Source organism: Tenrec ecaudatus, chromosome 16 (genome assembly GCF_050624435.1).
Source record: "Tenrec ecaudatus isolate mTenEca1 chromosome 16, mTenEca1.hap1, whole genome shotgun sequence".
Lineage (NCBI taxonomy): Eukaryota > Metazoa > Chordata > Mammalia > Afrosoricida > Tenrecidae > Tenrec > Tenrec ecaudatus.
Genome location: NC_134545.1, coordinates 108,482,332 through 108,497,623, shown reverse-complemented (window position 1 = coordinate 108,497,623; position 15,292 = coordinate 108,482,332). Strand labels below are relative to the sequence as shown.

General features: G+C 55.7%; 1 protein-coding gene and 1 long non-coding RNA gene across 5 annotated transcripts in view; one reads left to right on the top strand and one right to left on the bottom strand.

The window, feature by feature from the left end:
- DOCK1 (dedicator of cytokinesis 1) overlaps positions 1 to 9,476 on the bottom strand; it is a 434,492-nt gene extending 425,016 nt beyond the window's left edge. For 2 of the 4 annotated variants that reach the window (XM_075534791.1, XM_075534790.1), the window contains exon 1: positions 9,197 to 9,475. In XM_075534791.1, the coding sequence (XP_075390906.1) occupies positions 9,197 to 9,353 (157 nt within the window). In that variant the 5' untranslated portion in view covers positions 9,354 to 9,475. Of the gene's footprint in view, positions 1 to 9,196 lie in introns of all 4 variants that reach the window. The other 2 variants (XM_075534789.1, XM_075534792.1) reach the window with 2 other exon arrangements.
- On the top strand, positions 9,207 to 14,828 carry LOC142429724 (uncharacterized). Its single transcript, XR_012780432.1, has 3 exons — positions 9,207 to 9,915; positions 10,744 to 10,882; positions 14,295 to 14,828. It is a non-coding gene; the product is annotated as an uncharacterized LOC142429724 (long non-coding RNA).
- Positions 14,829 to 15,292: the final 464 nt, after the last annotated feature.

Sequence of the window (15,292 nt, the reverse complement as noted above, 5' to 3'; positions counted from 1 at the left end):
GGCCGGCACATTGCAGCCGCTATTTGGGTTCTTACATGTGGCACTGAAGTAAAATTGAAAATGAAAATAAAATGACTATAGCTTCATTTAAATGACACTATTCAGATAATGGTGATTTCATTTGTAGGTAAAAATATATTTATGGCTCTTGAATAATTTTTAAGTTGTTGCAGGGAACAGGTTGGCTCTCCCGTCTCAAAAGCTTGCCGACCCTGCTCTGGCCCTCAGCTTCACCTTCTCTCCCTTGCACCCACCTCCCCACCTTGTTCACCTCCACCCTTTGTATGGAAACCTTTGTCTTGGATTTATTTCCCATCACAGGCCCCATACACTATCTGTCCTTTTGTGGTTGACTAATTTCACTCCGCTGGACCAGGCAGTGTTTCCTTCTATTTCGTGTAGAGTCACTATGAGTCAGAAATGCCTGCAGGTCACCTAATTCACTCAGCATCCTGGTGGAGCCACACCATGAGGTGCCTCCTGGTTGCACGGTTGTTTGGGGAGATACACAGTATGTCACTGTGAGCACCCACCAAAGCTTCTTTACCCTTCTGCTGTTGAACAAGGCTTTGCAGTTACAAACTGACTGAGACTTGGTTTAACTTGGGTCTTCGTGACTATATTAGGGGGCAGGAAAGTAAGTCATAGGACCTCCATTTTTTCCAGATGACTTAAGGCCCAAAAGGAAGCATCTGGGGGCCCTTCCAAGCATTGAGCTGCAGTCAGTATGCAAACCCTGCTGGGGGAGGGGGAGTCAGTCCGCCAAATGCATTGAGCTGCAGTCAGCATGCAAACCTCCCCACAACATCTAAGCCCTCCTCACAGTCCAACCAGTCCCTTCGATCCAATGCACACACTCCTGGTCAGTACATCCCACTGAGCCAGGGCCAGAGGGCAAACCTCATCCAATGAACCAGGTCAGGAAAATGCCAGTGGTGGCCCAGTCTTCTGAGAAAGGCTTGAACGGCACTACAGGGCTGAGCTGCCCGGCTCGCCAACCATACTCAAAATCGTACTGCTAGGGACTCCTTTCTGACTCTCGGGGGCCTGCAGGTCAGAGTGGAACTGCCCCCTAGGAGTTTCTGGGCCTGTAATCTCGGCTTCGGGTTTTGGTCTCTGTGTTGGCCAAGCAATGGGTGTTGGCCAAGGGCACACATGTTGACCAAGAGCACACCTGTCCAACATCAGACAGACAGTGCACTACCCTAGATCTACTCTGGGTAAGGGTGGGGGCGGGGTCCCTTTAAGTAAGTCAGGATGGGAGGCAGCTTTACAACTGTTTAACCAGCCCCCTTGCACTTCTGAGCTGCCTCTGCCAGCCTGGGTGGTACACTCCACACAGGCAGCTCAGTGGCCCAAGGCAGCCTCTTCCATCTGCTGAGATGCATCTTCATGCAGTGAGCAACAGAGAACACCCAGGCACCATGCTGGGAGGAGATGAGAGAGGGCCCCTAGGCCACTCAGCCCTGCCCTCCAGTGAAGCTAGGAGACAGATTCAGGCCAACCTTGAAGAACGGAGGGTTTGGTCCCGGCCAATATGGCAAGACAGATTGTCCCATGATTGTCTGGACATCCCTGTGCACAGGTCAGGGATGTTCCCACCCTGCTGCTGTCTGCTAAGTGGGTAACAGCACGATGGGAAGGTGTGAGCTCTTGAGCAGGACACCAAGGCACGCAGAGAGTGCACACTGTTGGAAAAATGGTCACCCTAGACGCAGCCTAGGCCCGATCACCAACACCCTTCCATTCCTAAAACGTCGCGGGACCTGCACATGCAATAAAGCAGGAGCAATAAAAGGAACGTGAGCTGGAGGAAGGCACCCTGCTTGGTAAGGTGGAGGGGCAGCGAACTAGAGGACGTGCCCGGGAGAGCTGGGTGGACACAGGGACTGCAGCGATGGGCTCGGCTATAGGGACATAACAACAGTGAAGGCCGGGGAGGGTACATTCTGCTGGGCGCAGGGTCGCTGTGGTCAGAGGTGGCTTGAGGGCACCATAACAGCCTGTATCTGTGTCACAGAACCAGGACACCTCATGGCACGGGGGACCTGGAGATCACAACGCCAAGTGAGGCCACTCTGATCACAAAAGGACAAATTTGCAGGGGCCAAGGTTTTCATGGCCAAAGAAACAAACTTTGATGGTTACAGGGCAAGGGGGGATTGGAATGGGATAAAGCGAGAGGCAAAAGAGAAGCCAGGTGTTAACCTAGGTAAGGGGAGACTCTTATTCTATAAGAAAACCAGTGCAGAACTGCCTCTGTGAGTCTCTGAGACCCTAACTCTTTACCAGAGTAGAAAGGCAGTCTTTCTCCCACAGAGAGTCGTGGTTTTGAACTGCTGACCTTGTGGCTAGCAGCCCAGTATGTAACCATGCACCACCTGGGATCTCTGTTCCACCAGAGAGGAGACCTCAAAGGGGGGCGGGGCCAGCTATTGGGAGATTTGATCAATAAACCCGTTGAATACAAAATGGATGATCTGAAAGGTACACCCTCTGCCTAAATCACCATAAAGCGTTTTCAAAGGAAAAGCTGAGCCGGTGTGCTGAGCCTTGAAAAGGCAGCCAGGTGAAGGGCAGCTCCAGGGGATTTCCAGGAGCAGAAAAAGCTGTCTCTTCGGGGCTGGCTGAGCACACAGGGCTGAGCTGCCCCTTGGGGCAACGCAAAAGAAACACAGAGGGAGATTGCCCACGTGGGGTCCCCTTCCCCACTCTTCCCTGCCCTCAGCTAGACAGGCCTGATCCTCAAAGAGGCACCCCCAGAACACGTTAAAGAGCCGTGGCCACCTGGGCCAGCAGCCCGAGGACCCCGACGCGGTCCTGCCTGTGAAAAATGGGTAACGGAGCGCTCGTGACATGAAAGGGCCTGGAAATCAAATCTTGTGAGGTTAACAGAAGCACAGCGATCTCGAAGAAAAATCATCACATTTCCCTGCTGCTAAAGCATGATCTGCCCCTGGTAAAGCCAATTATGTTAAAGGAAATAAGTTATTATTTTAGGGGGGGAGGCTTAATAAGTGCCTTTATTTCGGCAAAGCACACTCCAGGAGGGGGTGTTCGGTCCCTGCCTTTCTGGAGTTCTCGGGTGGCTGGATGGCGCTTTCTGGAGGAAGTGCTGGGGGTGGGGAGGGCCTGGGAGTGGGGGCCAGCCCAGCAGCACGGCCAGGGGCTGCACCTCTCAGGAAAGGAAAGGCGCTGCTGGTTCCTGGCCTCAGTTAGACACTCAGAAGGGAGCCCCGGCCTTGCTCCCCCTCAGCGCCTTCCAGACATCTCTGACAGCCTGTAACCCAGCAGTCACTCATGCAGGAGCCTCACTCTCCCCCAGAAAAGCCCTGGCTGCTGTGAGCACAACTGCAAGCACCTACTGTGCGTCCGAGGGCAGAGGAGCGCTGGTGGCGCCGTGCGGTATGCGGTGAGCCACGAAGAGCAAAGCCAGCGGCTCCGCAGGAGGAAGATGAAGCTCTCTACTCCCATACAGCATCAGTCTCGAAAACCACAGGGCCAGTTCTACCCTGTCCTTCACACCCGCTCCGAGTCACAATCAACTCGATGGCAGTGAATTTCTTGAGAGCTGAGCGGTCCCATGGTAGAATTCTTGTCATGCTGAAGACCTAGGTTCAAGTCCGGGCCCCGTGGTCTCAGTGCCACCTCAAGGCCACACTGCCAGCTTCCAGCCTAAAACCGTCAGTCGAGCCATGTTTTCTCTGTGGCTTTAACGCTTCAACGTCCAGGAGTCCCGGAGGTCTGTCGCTCACTACTTGCTAGTTGACAGGTCAGCAGTTAGAACCATCGATCTGAAAGATGAAGCCGTCTGCTTCCACTGAGCCTTACAACCTCTGACACCCATAAGCAGTCCTGCCCTGGCCTTTAGGGACATTGTGAGTCGAACTGACTTGAAGGCACTGGGGTACGGGCTCAGTGCTCCCCACACCCAGAAGTTTGCTGCCCAGAGCTCACAGGAACTCACCCCACCTAACTCCCATGGTGAGTGGTGGAGTTCCTGGCGGCAGGCTTCCTTACGTCACCCCACCAAGCTCCAGGGCCTGAGTGAGTGCACAATCAGGGTCTTATGACAGGTTCGCCTGGATGGCCTCTCTCGGGGCTAAAATTGGTGTCATTTCAGAATCAAAAGATTTCATTCCAATGATCGAGCAAAACGCATCCTGGGATCAATGGCAGGACAAGTGTTGGCAGCACTGCCGGGGAGGCCCAGGGAGGCACGGACCATGTGGTGCTGGTTTAAGGTGGTGTGCACAGACCGCTCGTACCAGGAGTGGGCGAGCCGGGTTCAGCACCCCCAGGGAGCACCTGGATAAACACCAGTAGGAAGCAAGTAGCAAACCGCACCAGGGAGGTGGCAGTGACTAGGCATCTGTATTCGTGACCCTCTGCACCCTCTGAGGGCTGAGCACCAGATGAGAAGGCCGACCCCATGCTGGGCATCAGTCCTGCTGAAGCAGTGGTTCTCTTCCTCTGGAAGTTCTGCTGACAAATTTTCAACATCAAAGCAACCCACAGCCTCCTCGAGGACAGACAACCAGGAGGTGGGTTGCCGGGAATTGAACCCAGATCATCTGCACGGAGAGCCACTCCAGCTAAACAACCCTAGTTCAGAAAGAAAACTGTACCCCCACGTTTCTTCCTGTGGGACCTTATCTAGAAGGAGCCCTGGTGGTACAGTGGGCTACGCGCTGAGCTGCTGACCACAAGGCCAGCGGTTCGAACCCACCAGCTCCTCCTTGAAGAGCAGGATGAGGCTGCCTACTCCTGTAGAGAAGTAACCCAAGGGGGCTAATTCTTCCCTGCCCTGTAGGGCTGCTATGGAGGCTTGTGGGTTGCTTTGATGTTGAAAAGGTGTCAGCAGAACTTCCAGATCTGCACCCAGATCTGACCAAAGAAGGAGCAACATCCTAGGCCAGCACCATCACCCTTCCCATCCACTACCCTCCCCGCCCCCAGCAGGAAGGCTGCCTCGCCAAGGGATCCACAGCCCTTTCATCATGGAGTGGGAGTGGGGGGTGGGGAGGGAGGGGGGTTGTCCTAGGCAGCACAAGACTTCTATTTAAGAACCAAACAAGGAAAACAAAAGGAACGAAGTCCAAGGCACAGGCTTGGTGGGTTCCTCTCTTCTTATGCCCCAGGCAGCCAAAACCCAAAAGCCAAGTTCACATGGGCCCTGGAGGGCAGAGTTGAACTGCCCCCTGTGGGCTCCCAACGCCACACATCTTCACGGGAGCTGACTGCCACGTCTTTCTCCCTCAGGGGGGCTTGGAACCCCCAGCCTGTTGGTTAGCACTTAGCACTACACCCCCAGAGTTCCTCCACAAAGGAGTACCTCAGGCTCAGGCAAACACTAGCTAGCATCCAAAGGCTGGCCAGAGGGGAGCCACGCCCACCAACCAGGGCCCACTGCACACCAACAGAGAGCAAGGCCCCCAAGTGAAGACGGAGTAAGCTGACCGCTGTCCGCAGGGAGCGATCCGTCTGCATTTTGAAGGCAGGAGTGCAGCCCGAGTGTGAGCAGCCCCCTGCATGCCAGGTACACCGCCCAGTGTACCTTGGGGGTGGCCCGCAGGACACAGCTCTGATCAGTGATCCTCAGGAAGGGCAATGCCACCTATTTGTCACAGGCACCCCTTATCTAAGAAACTTAATCACTTCTAAAAACTGTCCACGGAACCCTGGTGGGGTCGTGGGTCCTCTGTGGGTTACTCTAATCCCACAAAGAGACAGCCTGGGAAAGTCCCGGAGGCAGTTCAGCCCTGTCCTACATAGTCACTGTGGGTCAGAATTGACTCGATGGCAGCAAGTTTGCAAGAGCAGCAGTCTGGGAAACCCACAGGGCCGGCTCTATCGGGTCTAAAAAGTCATCCACTGTGCGTCAGAAACGACTCGAAGGCAGGGTGTTGAGATCGGTGACTCCCCACACAAGAGTGGACCTGAACACACACAAACCACATCCCTTCCCATGCTGCAGACCCGGAAGTGGCACACACCTCCAGCTCACCACACACACCTCCAAACCCAGGGCAACTGGAGCTGCTAAGAAATTGAATTGTGGAGAGATGCGGCCCTGTTGCATTCAAGCAGGGAAACAATCACCATGACATTACTGAGCACTGACTCGCGGCCACCATGTCGATGCCAACTCACAGTGACCCTATAGGACATGGTAGAAGTACCTCTGTGGGTTTCCAAGACTGTAACTTTTTATGGAAGTAGAGAGTCTCATCGTTCTCCCAGGAAGTGGCTGGGGAGGTTTCGAACTGCTAACCTTCCAGTAAGAAGTTCAACTAGGTTTTATTAAATAAAGAAAATCACAGAAGTCCAGGTCACTCAGCGCCTGGTTGTTCTCAAAGCCAGGGCTGTGCTGGGCCCATCATGGCTTCAATGAAGGCGCAGGCTGTGAGCTCTCCGTCTTTGGCTCCACCTACCCTTTCTCCCTACCCTCCTCAGGTGACCCCAAGCACTACAGAAGGGGACACTGCCCTGGTTGGCACCACCCCCACTGGGGACCCACCGGTTTTCCCATTGGCTGAGTTTCACCAGCCTGTTCCCCACCAGCGCATCTCATGTGGTTTGGGTGCTGCTACGAGGCTGCGTTCAAAAAAAGAAAGAAAAGAAAAGCAAACTCGCTGTCATCGAGTGATTCTGACTCACAGCAACCCGGTCGGCCAGAGCAGAACTGCCCCTGTGAGCTTCCAAGACTGGAGCAGCTGGAGGTTTCGAACTTCTGACCTTGCCGTTGGCAGCCCAATGTGTAACCACAAGGCTCTTTCCAAATGAAGGGAAAAAGGCAAAGAAAGGGCAGGTCATTTCCTCCAGGGCCACAAAACCCCTCAGGGGTGACCTGGAGGAGGTCTGCTCAGCTGTCTCTCCAAAGCCAGAGCCCAGGGGAAGCACTGCCCCAGGAAAGGCTCGCAGGAAGGCCACGCACTGAGTTCATTAAAGCATCTCCTTTAATAACTAAGCTAGAGGCTGAAGAGGGAGCGCCACTTCCCAAGTGGCTCTGATCGCTGGCACATTCATCCTGTGGCCGAAAGAACAAATGGGCACAACCTCAGTGCTTACTGGCAGCCCACGTGGAGGTTCCCACAGCTACGGGTCAGCCACCCAGCTGGCTCGGCTTCCCAAGGCTGCAATCAAGGCCTCGCCAGGCAGACTCCTCCGGGGAACCCGGAGCTTCCCAGCTGAGCCGTATGTTGGCATAGGGTGGTGGTGGTGGTGGTGTGTGTGTGTGTGTGTGTGTGTGTGTGTGTGTGTACACAACGGTTTCTTTTCAGACTATTGGGGGGATGCCCTTAGCAAATGGAGGAGGCCCCCAAGACCCAGCCTGAAGCAGAACACCAAATACTTCCCACTCTGGAATATCTCGGCTTTTCCCTCCTGTCGTCCTGTTCTGGTGGCCCTGGGAAAAAGGCGCCCTATATTTCAAGGCGCACAAGTTTGGGCCCACTGGGAGCCTCCCGACTCAGCGTTCAAACCTGTGTCACACCTGCAGAGTCCCTTGTCCACAGACATGGCACTGTCACGTACTGAGGGGCTGTGGCATGCCAGCAGTCGCATGCTTGGCCGATAATCTCAAGGGTGGACTGCCCAGCACAGGAGAAAGCCCTGGAGACTTCCTGCTGACAAGTCACTTGCTGAAAGCCCACAGGGCACTATTAAACGGTGACACATACGGGGACATGACAACGTGGAGTTGCATGGACACACACACACACACACACACGGCATCCGATAAGATGGCAGCCCTGACTTAGAGTGGGCCACAAGTTTCGTTGCAAGCCACAAGTTCAGCAGTTCAAAACCACCTGCAGGACTCTGCTTGCAGGTCTGAGGCTAAGGGTCCTAGTCTCTGAGAGAGCTCAAATGTCACTTGTCAGGCCAGGCAGCCCGAGGCTCTCAGGGGACCAGGGGACATAGTGGAGGGCTCAACAGGGGTTTGCTTCCTACTTCCTGGTCAGCCTTCTGCCCCCAAGGCCCTGAGTGTGACTCAGTGACCCCCCGGGGCAGAGAAGAAGTGCCCCCCAGGGTTTCTCTCTTTCTCTCATCTTTCCAGGAGCAGCTGGAGGGGTCGAACCACCCACCTTTCCACTCGGAGCTGAGGAGGTAACCATGCACATGCCAGGCTCCTTGCCTTGCTGGCTCTTCAGTGACCAGCGTCCCCCCACGCCCAGCTCCTCTTAATCTCCCGCTAGTTTCCCTCCTCCGCCCTCGGAACAGATCGGGAGAGGGAAAGTCAGAGGTGCTCAGGGTGCTGGGTGCACATTCAGACCAGGCTCAGGAAACTCTGGGCCCTGTGTGGCTACAGGAGGCCGCCCAGCCAGGGTCTCCCAGAGGAGAGAGGAGTCTGGCGCGGGCTCTGACAGTGAACCCCATGGAGATCTGGGGCTGAGAGTCCAGACCCCAGAAGGGGTGGACTAATCCTGAAGGCCAGGCCTTGCCCAGACCAGCTGCAAATGCAGGGCACAGCAGAGCGGAGAGGGACTATGCTGGGTCCCAGATGTAAACTTGCAAGGCGACGTGCCTGCCCCTCAGGAAACAGCAAGGGGGAGTGGAGGGAACCCAGGCCTCGCCCCGCAGCGCGCGCGCGTGGGAGCCTCCGGGACCGGCTCTGGTCCCACACGGGCCGAAGCAGGGTCACCAGGAGGCGTGCAGCCGCCCCCCCATGCCTCCCGGGCTGGGGGCCTCTCCTCCTCCCGGCTGCGGCGAGCAGAAGCCTGCAGCGGGATCAGTGCGCCGCAAACCGCCCCCCGCCCCCCAGCACAACTTGGTCCCAGAAGCAGAGAGCGCGGCCGGCCGGGCCCCGGCGCAGCCCCGCTGACCCGGCCGCTCCGCGCGGGCCGCAGGCGCTTTCTGGTGAGGGTGGCGGGAGGCTGGAAAGTTCCGCACCGGGCACCAAAGAACAGGGGGATCGGTGAAGGGGCACCCTCGGCGCGCCACAGCCTGCCCACGCCCGGCGCGCCGGGCCGGTTCGCGCCGGGGACAACGCGCGCTGGGCCCCGGGGTCCGGGGCGGCCCGTGCCCGCCCGGCGGGGTGGCGCGCGCGCGCGCGGGCGGGCAGCGGGGACGCGATGCAGGCTCGGGCGGAAACGCCTGTCCCGGCCGCCCGGCCGCCACCCCGCGTCCCAGCGGCCGCGGCAACAGGCTGCCGGGGAAGTTTGGGGCGTCGGGGCGCGGGCCTGGAGCTCACCCACGCCGTATTTCTCCTCCCGCTTGGTGGGCACCCAGCGCGTCATGGTGCCGCCGCTGGCCGGGCAGGAAACTCCGCGCCTAGGCCGCCATCTTCCATTCCTCGCCGCCGCGCAGGATGGGCAGGAAAAGTTTGTGGCGGAGGGAGGCGGCGTCATGTGGGACGGGGCGGGCGGAGCGAGCGTCGCCGGCCGGATGGGAAAGGCCGGGAGCGCCGGCCAGAGGCGGGACGGCCATGCTCTGCCCGGGCTGATACCCACAGGCCGGCACTTTGCAGCCGCTAGTTGGGTTCGTACTCGTGGCACCCCGCGCGGGGCGGGGAGGAGTTCGTGCAAGGGGAGGGGGACCTGTCATCCGCACCCCAAAGGGTCAGGCCTGCGCCTGGGCACGTCACGCCCCACCTGGGGCTCGGCCTTCGCTGGGGAGCCCCCCCCCCGGGAGCAAAAGGGGCGGGCGGCCTGGGGACCCTTTCCTGAGCACGTCCATTCATCCCCTGAACCCTGAGTGGGCGCTAAGCTGCCCTGGTGGCGCAGCGGGTTAAACACGAGTGTGGGAGATCTAGGGGGCGGGCGTCTGTCTGCTCCAGGAAGGATCTACAATTCTACTCGGTCTCACAAGGGGGGCTGTGAGCTCAAGTCCACGGGAAGGCAGTGGTGAAGTACAGCGAGCGCCCGTGTGCTCCCGGAGTACAAAGAAGCCCGGCTGAACCCCGCCCCTAAGGTGAGGGTGTGTCCTGGGGAGGAGAGTGGTGTCAGGTTACTGGGGCTGCAACCGCCTCAGCCCCGCCCGCCCGAGGCTGGCTCCTGGGGTCCTGGCAGTGACAGCCAAAGCCAGAGGGGGTGAGGGTGGAGGACATTGCGCCGCAAACTGTGAAGTGACCCCTGGGCGTTGGAGCGGCTTACGCAGAGGAAGTCCAGGGAAGAGCTAAAGGCCACAGGTCTGCCCCAAGTTTCCGGAAACTCCTGAGAGGAAGGGGACAGAGAAGTAGGGAAGAAGGAAACACCAGGCCCTCCTAGAGGGGGCCACCTGGCCTGGCAGGAACTGTATCCTTACCTGTGCCGGAGCTGGCACAGGCTTCTGCCTGCCACCTCCTCCAGGCCAGCCCCTCCAGTGAGAACTACCCAGTTGGCGCTCTGGGGTTTGATCTGTCAACCTAGGCAACCCCATGCCCAGCCCTCTGTGTCCCAGATGCCTCACAGTTCCCCACAGAGAAACTTCCGATGTCTCCGGACCCAAGAAAATGAGAGGCCTGGCCTCAGAGGGACGGACGGCAGCCCTTTCCATGGAGTTCACCTGACCTCATGGACTGGCCACTAGAGCAGAGCCCTGGTGATGCTGTGGGTGACACATTGGGCTGTTAACTGCAAGGTCAGCAGTTCAAAACCACCAGCCACTCTGAGGGAGAAAGACTGGGTTTTCTGCTCCTGTGAAGAGTGGCAGTCTTGGAAACTCACGGGGACTGTTCTGCGCTGTCCTATGGGGTCACTAAGAATCTGCATCCCCTCGATAACAGGAAGTTTAGTTTGGCTTGGTTTTCTTCTCTCCCAGGAGTCCCAGTGGCCATTGCCTACAAGTAGAAGGGTCTGTGGCCTGAGCCCACCTGCATCTTCATGCGCCATCTGCTTCGGTGAAAGAGGACAACCTCAGAAACTCCTCGGCCCACTTTCCTCCGCCCTACAGAGCCACTGTGAGTCAGAAACCACTACATGGCAGTGTGTGTGCTTTGTGGGTTTGTGGTCCCTTCTCTTATCACCTCCACCCGGAGAAAGAGTGACGACTGGGAAGCCTCAAGACCTGGAGGGAGGAGAGTGGCAGGACAGGAAAGAAGGTTCTCTGAGGCAGGGAAAGGGGCCAGAGGGGAGCCAGAGAAATCATAGCATCCCACCTGGTCCCAGTGACATCAGTATGGTGGCAGGCAGGCGATATTTGGCGTCCACCGGTAAGCAGGAGGCAGGCTGTGGCCCAGAGGACAGTAGACTTCCTGACCTGTAGAACAGCCCCCTAGGATTTTAAGGCTGTAAATCTTCATCTTTCTCCCAAGGAACAGCTAGTGGATCCAAACTATTGACCTTGTGGCTAGCAGCCTAACATGTAACCTACCATGCTACCAGGGCCTCTAGGTCTTATTAAAAATGTGAGAGTGTCAGGAATCAGGAGAGGAACTCCCGCCCCTTTGCCATGAGACTGAGGAAGGAGATGGTGGCTGTCTTACCAAACATTTTGCTCACAGATTTTATAGACAGATCTGAATCACTAGGGGGAGGAAGACAGAACAGCATTTTAAGTGCTCATAGATCCCAGACTTTCTGGAATCATGCTGGCTGGATGAACCCCTAATACTTTTGCCCCATGGGTCATCTTTAAACCCTCCACCCCAAATCTCTCTTGTAGTTAGTCTATCAATATGGGGCTGGAGTGACAGGGAAGCTCAAAGATGAGGTAGGAACCTATGAGACAGTGGGTTCATGTTTGGGGGGGGGGGGGTCCTGACTTGGGAAAGGAGGATGAGGCTGGTGGCAGAGCGGGAAGAGTCCATCCACGCTCTGTCCAGTCCGTAGTTTCTGGACTTGGTGTGTGTCCTGCTGTATACATTGCTGACGACATCAGCACAATGAAATCAAGTCTTGGGATTCGGCACAGTCCTGGAAGAGAATATGTGGTGACTCTGATCTTCTCTTTTATGCTCGGTTTCACTTCTGCCTTTGCGGTTACACAGGGTGTGTTAGGCTGGGTTGACTAGAGAAACAAATTCACTGATACTCATATATGTATGAGAAATGGCTCCATATCAAGAAGTAATTTTGTATAAAGAGGATAGCCCAGTCCAACTCAAGTCCATGAGTTCAATACTAGTCCATAAATGCCTCTTCAGACTCACAAAGTCACATATAATAATCCAGGTAGATCACTGGCCAGTGGGTACAAAGTCTTGTGGATCTAATGACAGTGGATGCATCTCTAGGGCTCACACAGGCCCCAGGTGAACGTGAAGGTGAAGGCAGAGAGAGAAGGAGATCCCCAGGACCCTCCTTATAAAAAAGCCACACCCACAAGGATACATCGTCAGGATGTGACCTGATTGACAGGCTAGACCCCACCCCTACAGTCTAGTTATCAAGTTGACACAAAATTATGTAACTACCACGCATGAGCCGGCATGTCTTGGTGGAAGATCAGGGTGCTTGAACATCACTCAGACGCCGGAGGCCTGGTGCTGCCCTGAGCAGGGCCCCTGGCAGTGACCCAGCTGGCTTCCTGGAGAAGGTTCCTGGGCTGGGCTGCAGCAAGGTGGCAGTGGACGCGACTAAGCCCGGTGTCTCGGGGAGAGGGGCTCCTGGAGTGTAGGGACGCCGAGGCTGCTCAGCAACTCTCCCCGGTGATGCGTAAGCTTTTCGCAGCTACTTCCCCTCAAGTAGACAGCCAAGTCTTCGTCTCCTTGGTCTGGAAGCTCCACCGGACCCTGTTCACTTTGGGTGACCCTGGTGGCTTTTGAAAGACCAGTGGCATGGCATCACAGCAACACACCAGCCCCCACAGTGCGACCAACTATGACAGCTAGTGGCAGTGCCTGGTAAAGTGGAAGGGCAGCCGAAACGGGGAAGGCCCTCCAGGAGGTGGACTGACAGCAGTGGCTACAACAGTGGCCTCAAGCGTAGAAACACTGAGGATGGTGCGGGACCGGGAAGGGCTTTGTTCTGTTGTGTGTAGGTTTGGAACTGACTCAATGGCACCTAACAACAACAACAATGAGACTGCTTGGATTTACCCAGAGCCCTCCCAGTGGGGTCCATGGCAGAAGGCATCTGCAGAGATCCGCCACAGGGCGTCCCCTGAATCTCTGGCTGCCTGTTTGGATCTGTACGTATTTGGGGTGAAAGATGGGGCTTCCTACTGTCATAAAAAAAAAAAAAACAACCTCAAAGGCTCAGAAACTCAAAGGCGTCATTTTACTCTGCCCGTAGGGTTGCCATGAGTCTGCACTGATGCGTTGGCTGTAAGTTTTAGTTTGTTTTGTGAGTTTGTTTGTTTGTTTAGTCTGTTGGGTTCCTCTCCAAGAGGCTGTGAAACGAACACCAAGCACAGCAGCAATGAGGGCCACCCCCAGAGCCGAGCTGCTCAGCCAGTGGGCAGAGGCCTGTCTCATACACTGCATGTCAGGCACAGTCCTTAGCAGGGGTTAACTTAGCCCCAAACCTAAGGTTGCTCTGGCCAAAAGTAAAGCTTGAAAGTAGCCTCCGTTTCATCAAGCTGAGCCCAAGTGACTTAGCTGCATGTCCCAACAAAGCCCAGCAGGAAAGAAATGCAAGAAAATGAACCACCCAGCATGTGAAACCCCAGGGTCCGGTAACCCAAAGACACAGATGCAGAAATACAGCAATAGTGGATGTGGTGGTTAGATTTTATGCCCACTTGATGGTACCTGGGTGGAGGTAGGAGTGGAGTCCAACCTGTCAACCAGGTAGTAGCCTGGTGAAGCCTCCTTGAGGCCTTTTTATAAGGGAGACACTAGGAACCTCCCTCTCCTGTCTTTCCCCTCCCTGCTGGCTCGGACTGTGTCTGCCCCCAGTGGTGACCCATGTGGGCCACTAGCCCTCGGAGACAACCTGAGAGTTTTCAGAGCCCTGTCATGTTCTCGCCGACCTTGGACCCAAGGAATCTGCACCTGCTGGCCTATGATCTCCCTGCATTTGGTTCATCTTTCTGTCCCATTGGCCTGCGGCTACAAGATTCTGAAGCGTACCCTGGCTCACACCAACATGGACTTGAGTTGGGCTGGGCTGGGCTGCCTTCTGGAGATGAAGTTTTTCTTCCAGCCTCACAGTGGGCACAGCAGGCAGACACGGCCTCAGACAGTGTCACAAACGTGCCCCGTGGGTCCCAGTGGTAGAGAAGCCAGGACACTTTGTGGGAATGAATGAAGTCTGTGATCGTCAGGAACGCTGATCATTAAGGAGACGTTATCGTCCAGGGAAAAGTGGAGGGAGATGGGATCTGAGGCCCTTACCCCAGCCGGAAGCTCTGGGATTCTAATGGCAGGTACATAATCTGTCAACCTGAGGAAGGGGTGGAGTCTATCTAACCTGTCAATCGTGTCATAGGGAATGAGGTCTGTGCGTGGGCATGGCCTTCTCCTGAGGATTCTGGGAACTCCTGTCTTTGTGGGACACACACTCTCTGCTGTACATTCCTGTTGACAAGCCGCGTGGGGCTATGCGGATGGAGCTGGAGGAGCCACGTGGAGACCCACGCCAGTGCTAAGATGCTTCACCACCACAGAATCCACAAGACTTTCCACCCACTGGCCTGTGATCGGCATCATTGCTTGTGTTGCGTGAAGAGGGATTTATAGACTGGTATCGGACATATGGGTTAATATGGGATTTATGGACTTGATCTGGACTGGGCTGGGAAGTTTTCTAAATATACAATCACTCTTTTATATATAGCTCTTTTTCCCCCTTTTTTAAATCGTTTTATTAGGGGCTCATACAACTCTTATCACAATCCATATATATATCAATTGTGTAAAACACATTCATTGCCCTCATCATTCTCCAAACATTTGCTCTCCACTTAAGCCCCTGGCATCAGATCCTCATTTTTTCCCTCCTTCCCCGCTCTCCCCTCCCTCACGAACCCTTGATAATTTATAAATTATTATTTTGTCATATCTTGACCTGTCTTATGTCTCCCTTTACCCACTTTTCTGTTGTCCGTCCCCCCAGGGAGGAGGTCACATGTAGATCCTTGTAATCGGTTCCCCCTTTCTAACCCATCCTCCCTCACCCTCCCAGTCTCATCACTCACACCACTGGTCCTGAAGGGATCATCCACCATGGGTTCCCTGTGTTTCTAGTTCCTATCTGTACCAATGTACATCCTCTGGTCTAGCCAAACTTGCTAGGTAGAATTGGGATCATGATAGTGGAGGGGAGGGGGAAGAAGCATTCAGGAACTAGAGGAAAGTTATATGTTTCATCGTTGCTACATTACATCCTGATTGGCTCGTCTTCGATGTCCACTGGCTTACAAATAGGCTTTGGGTCTCCACTCCACACACCCCGCCTCATTCACTATGATAAGATTTTTTGTTCTG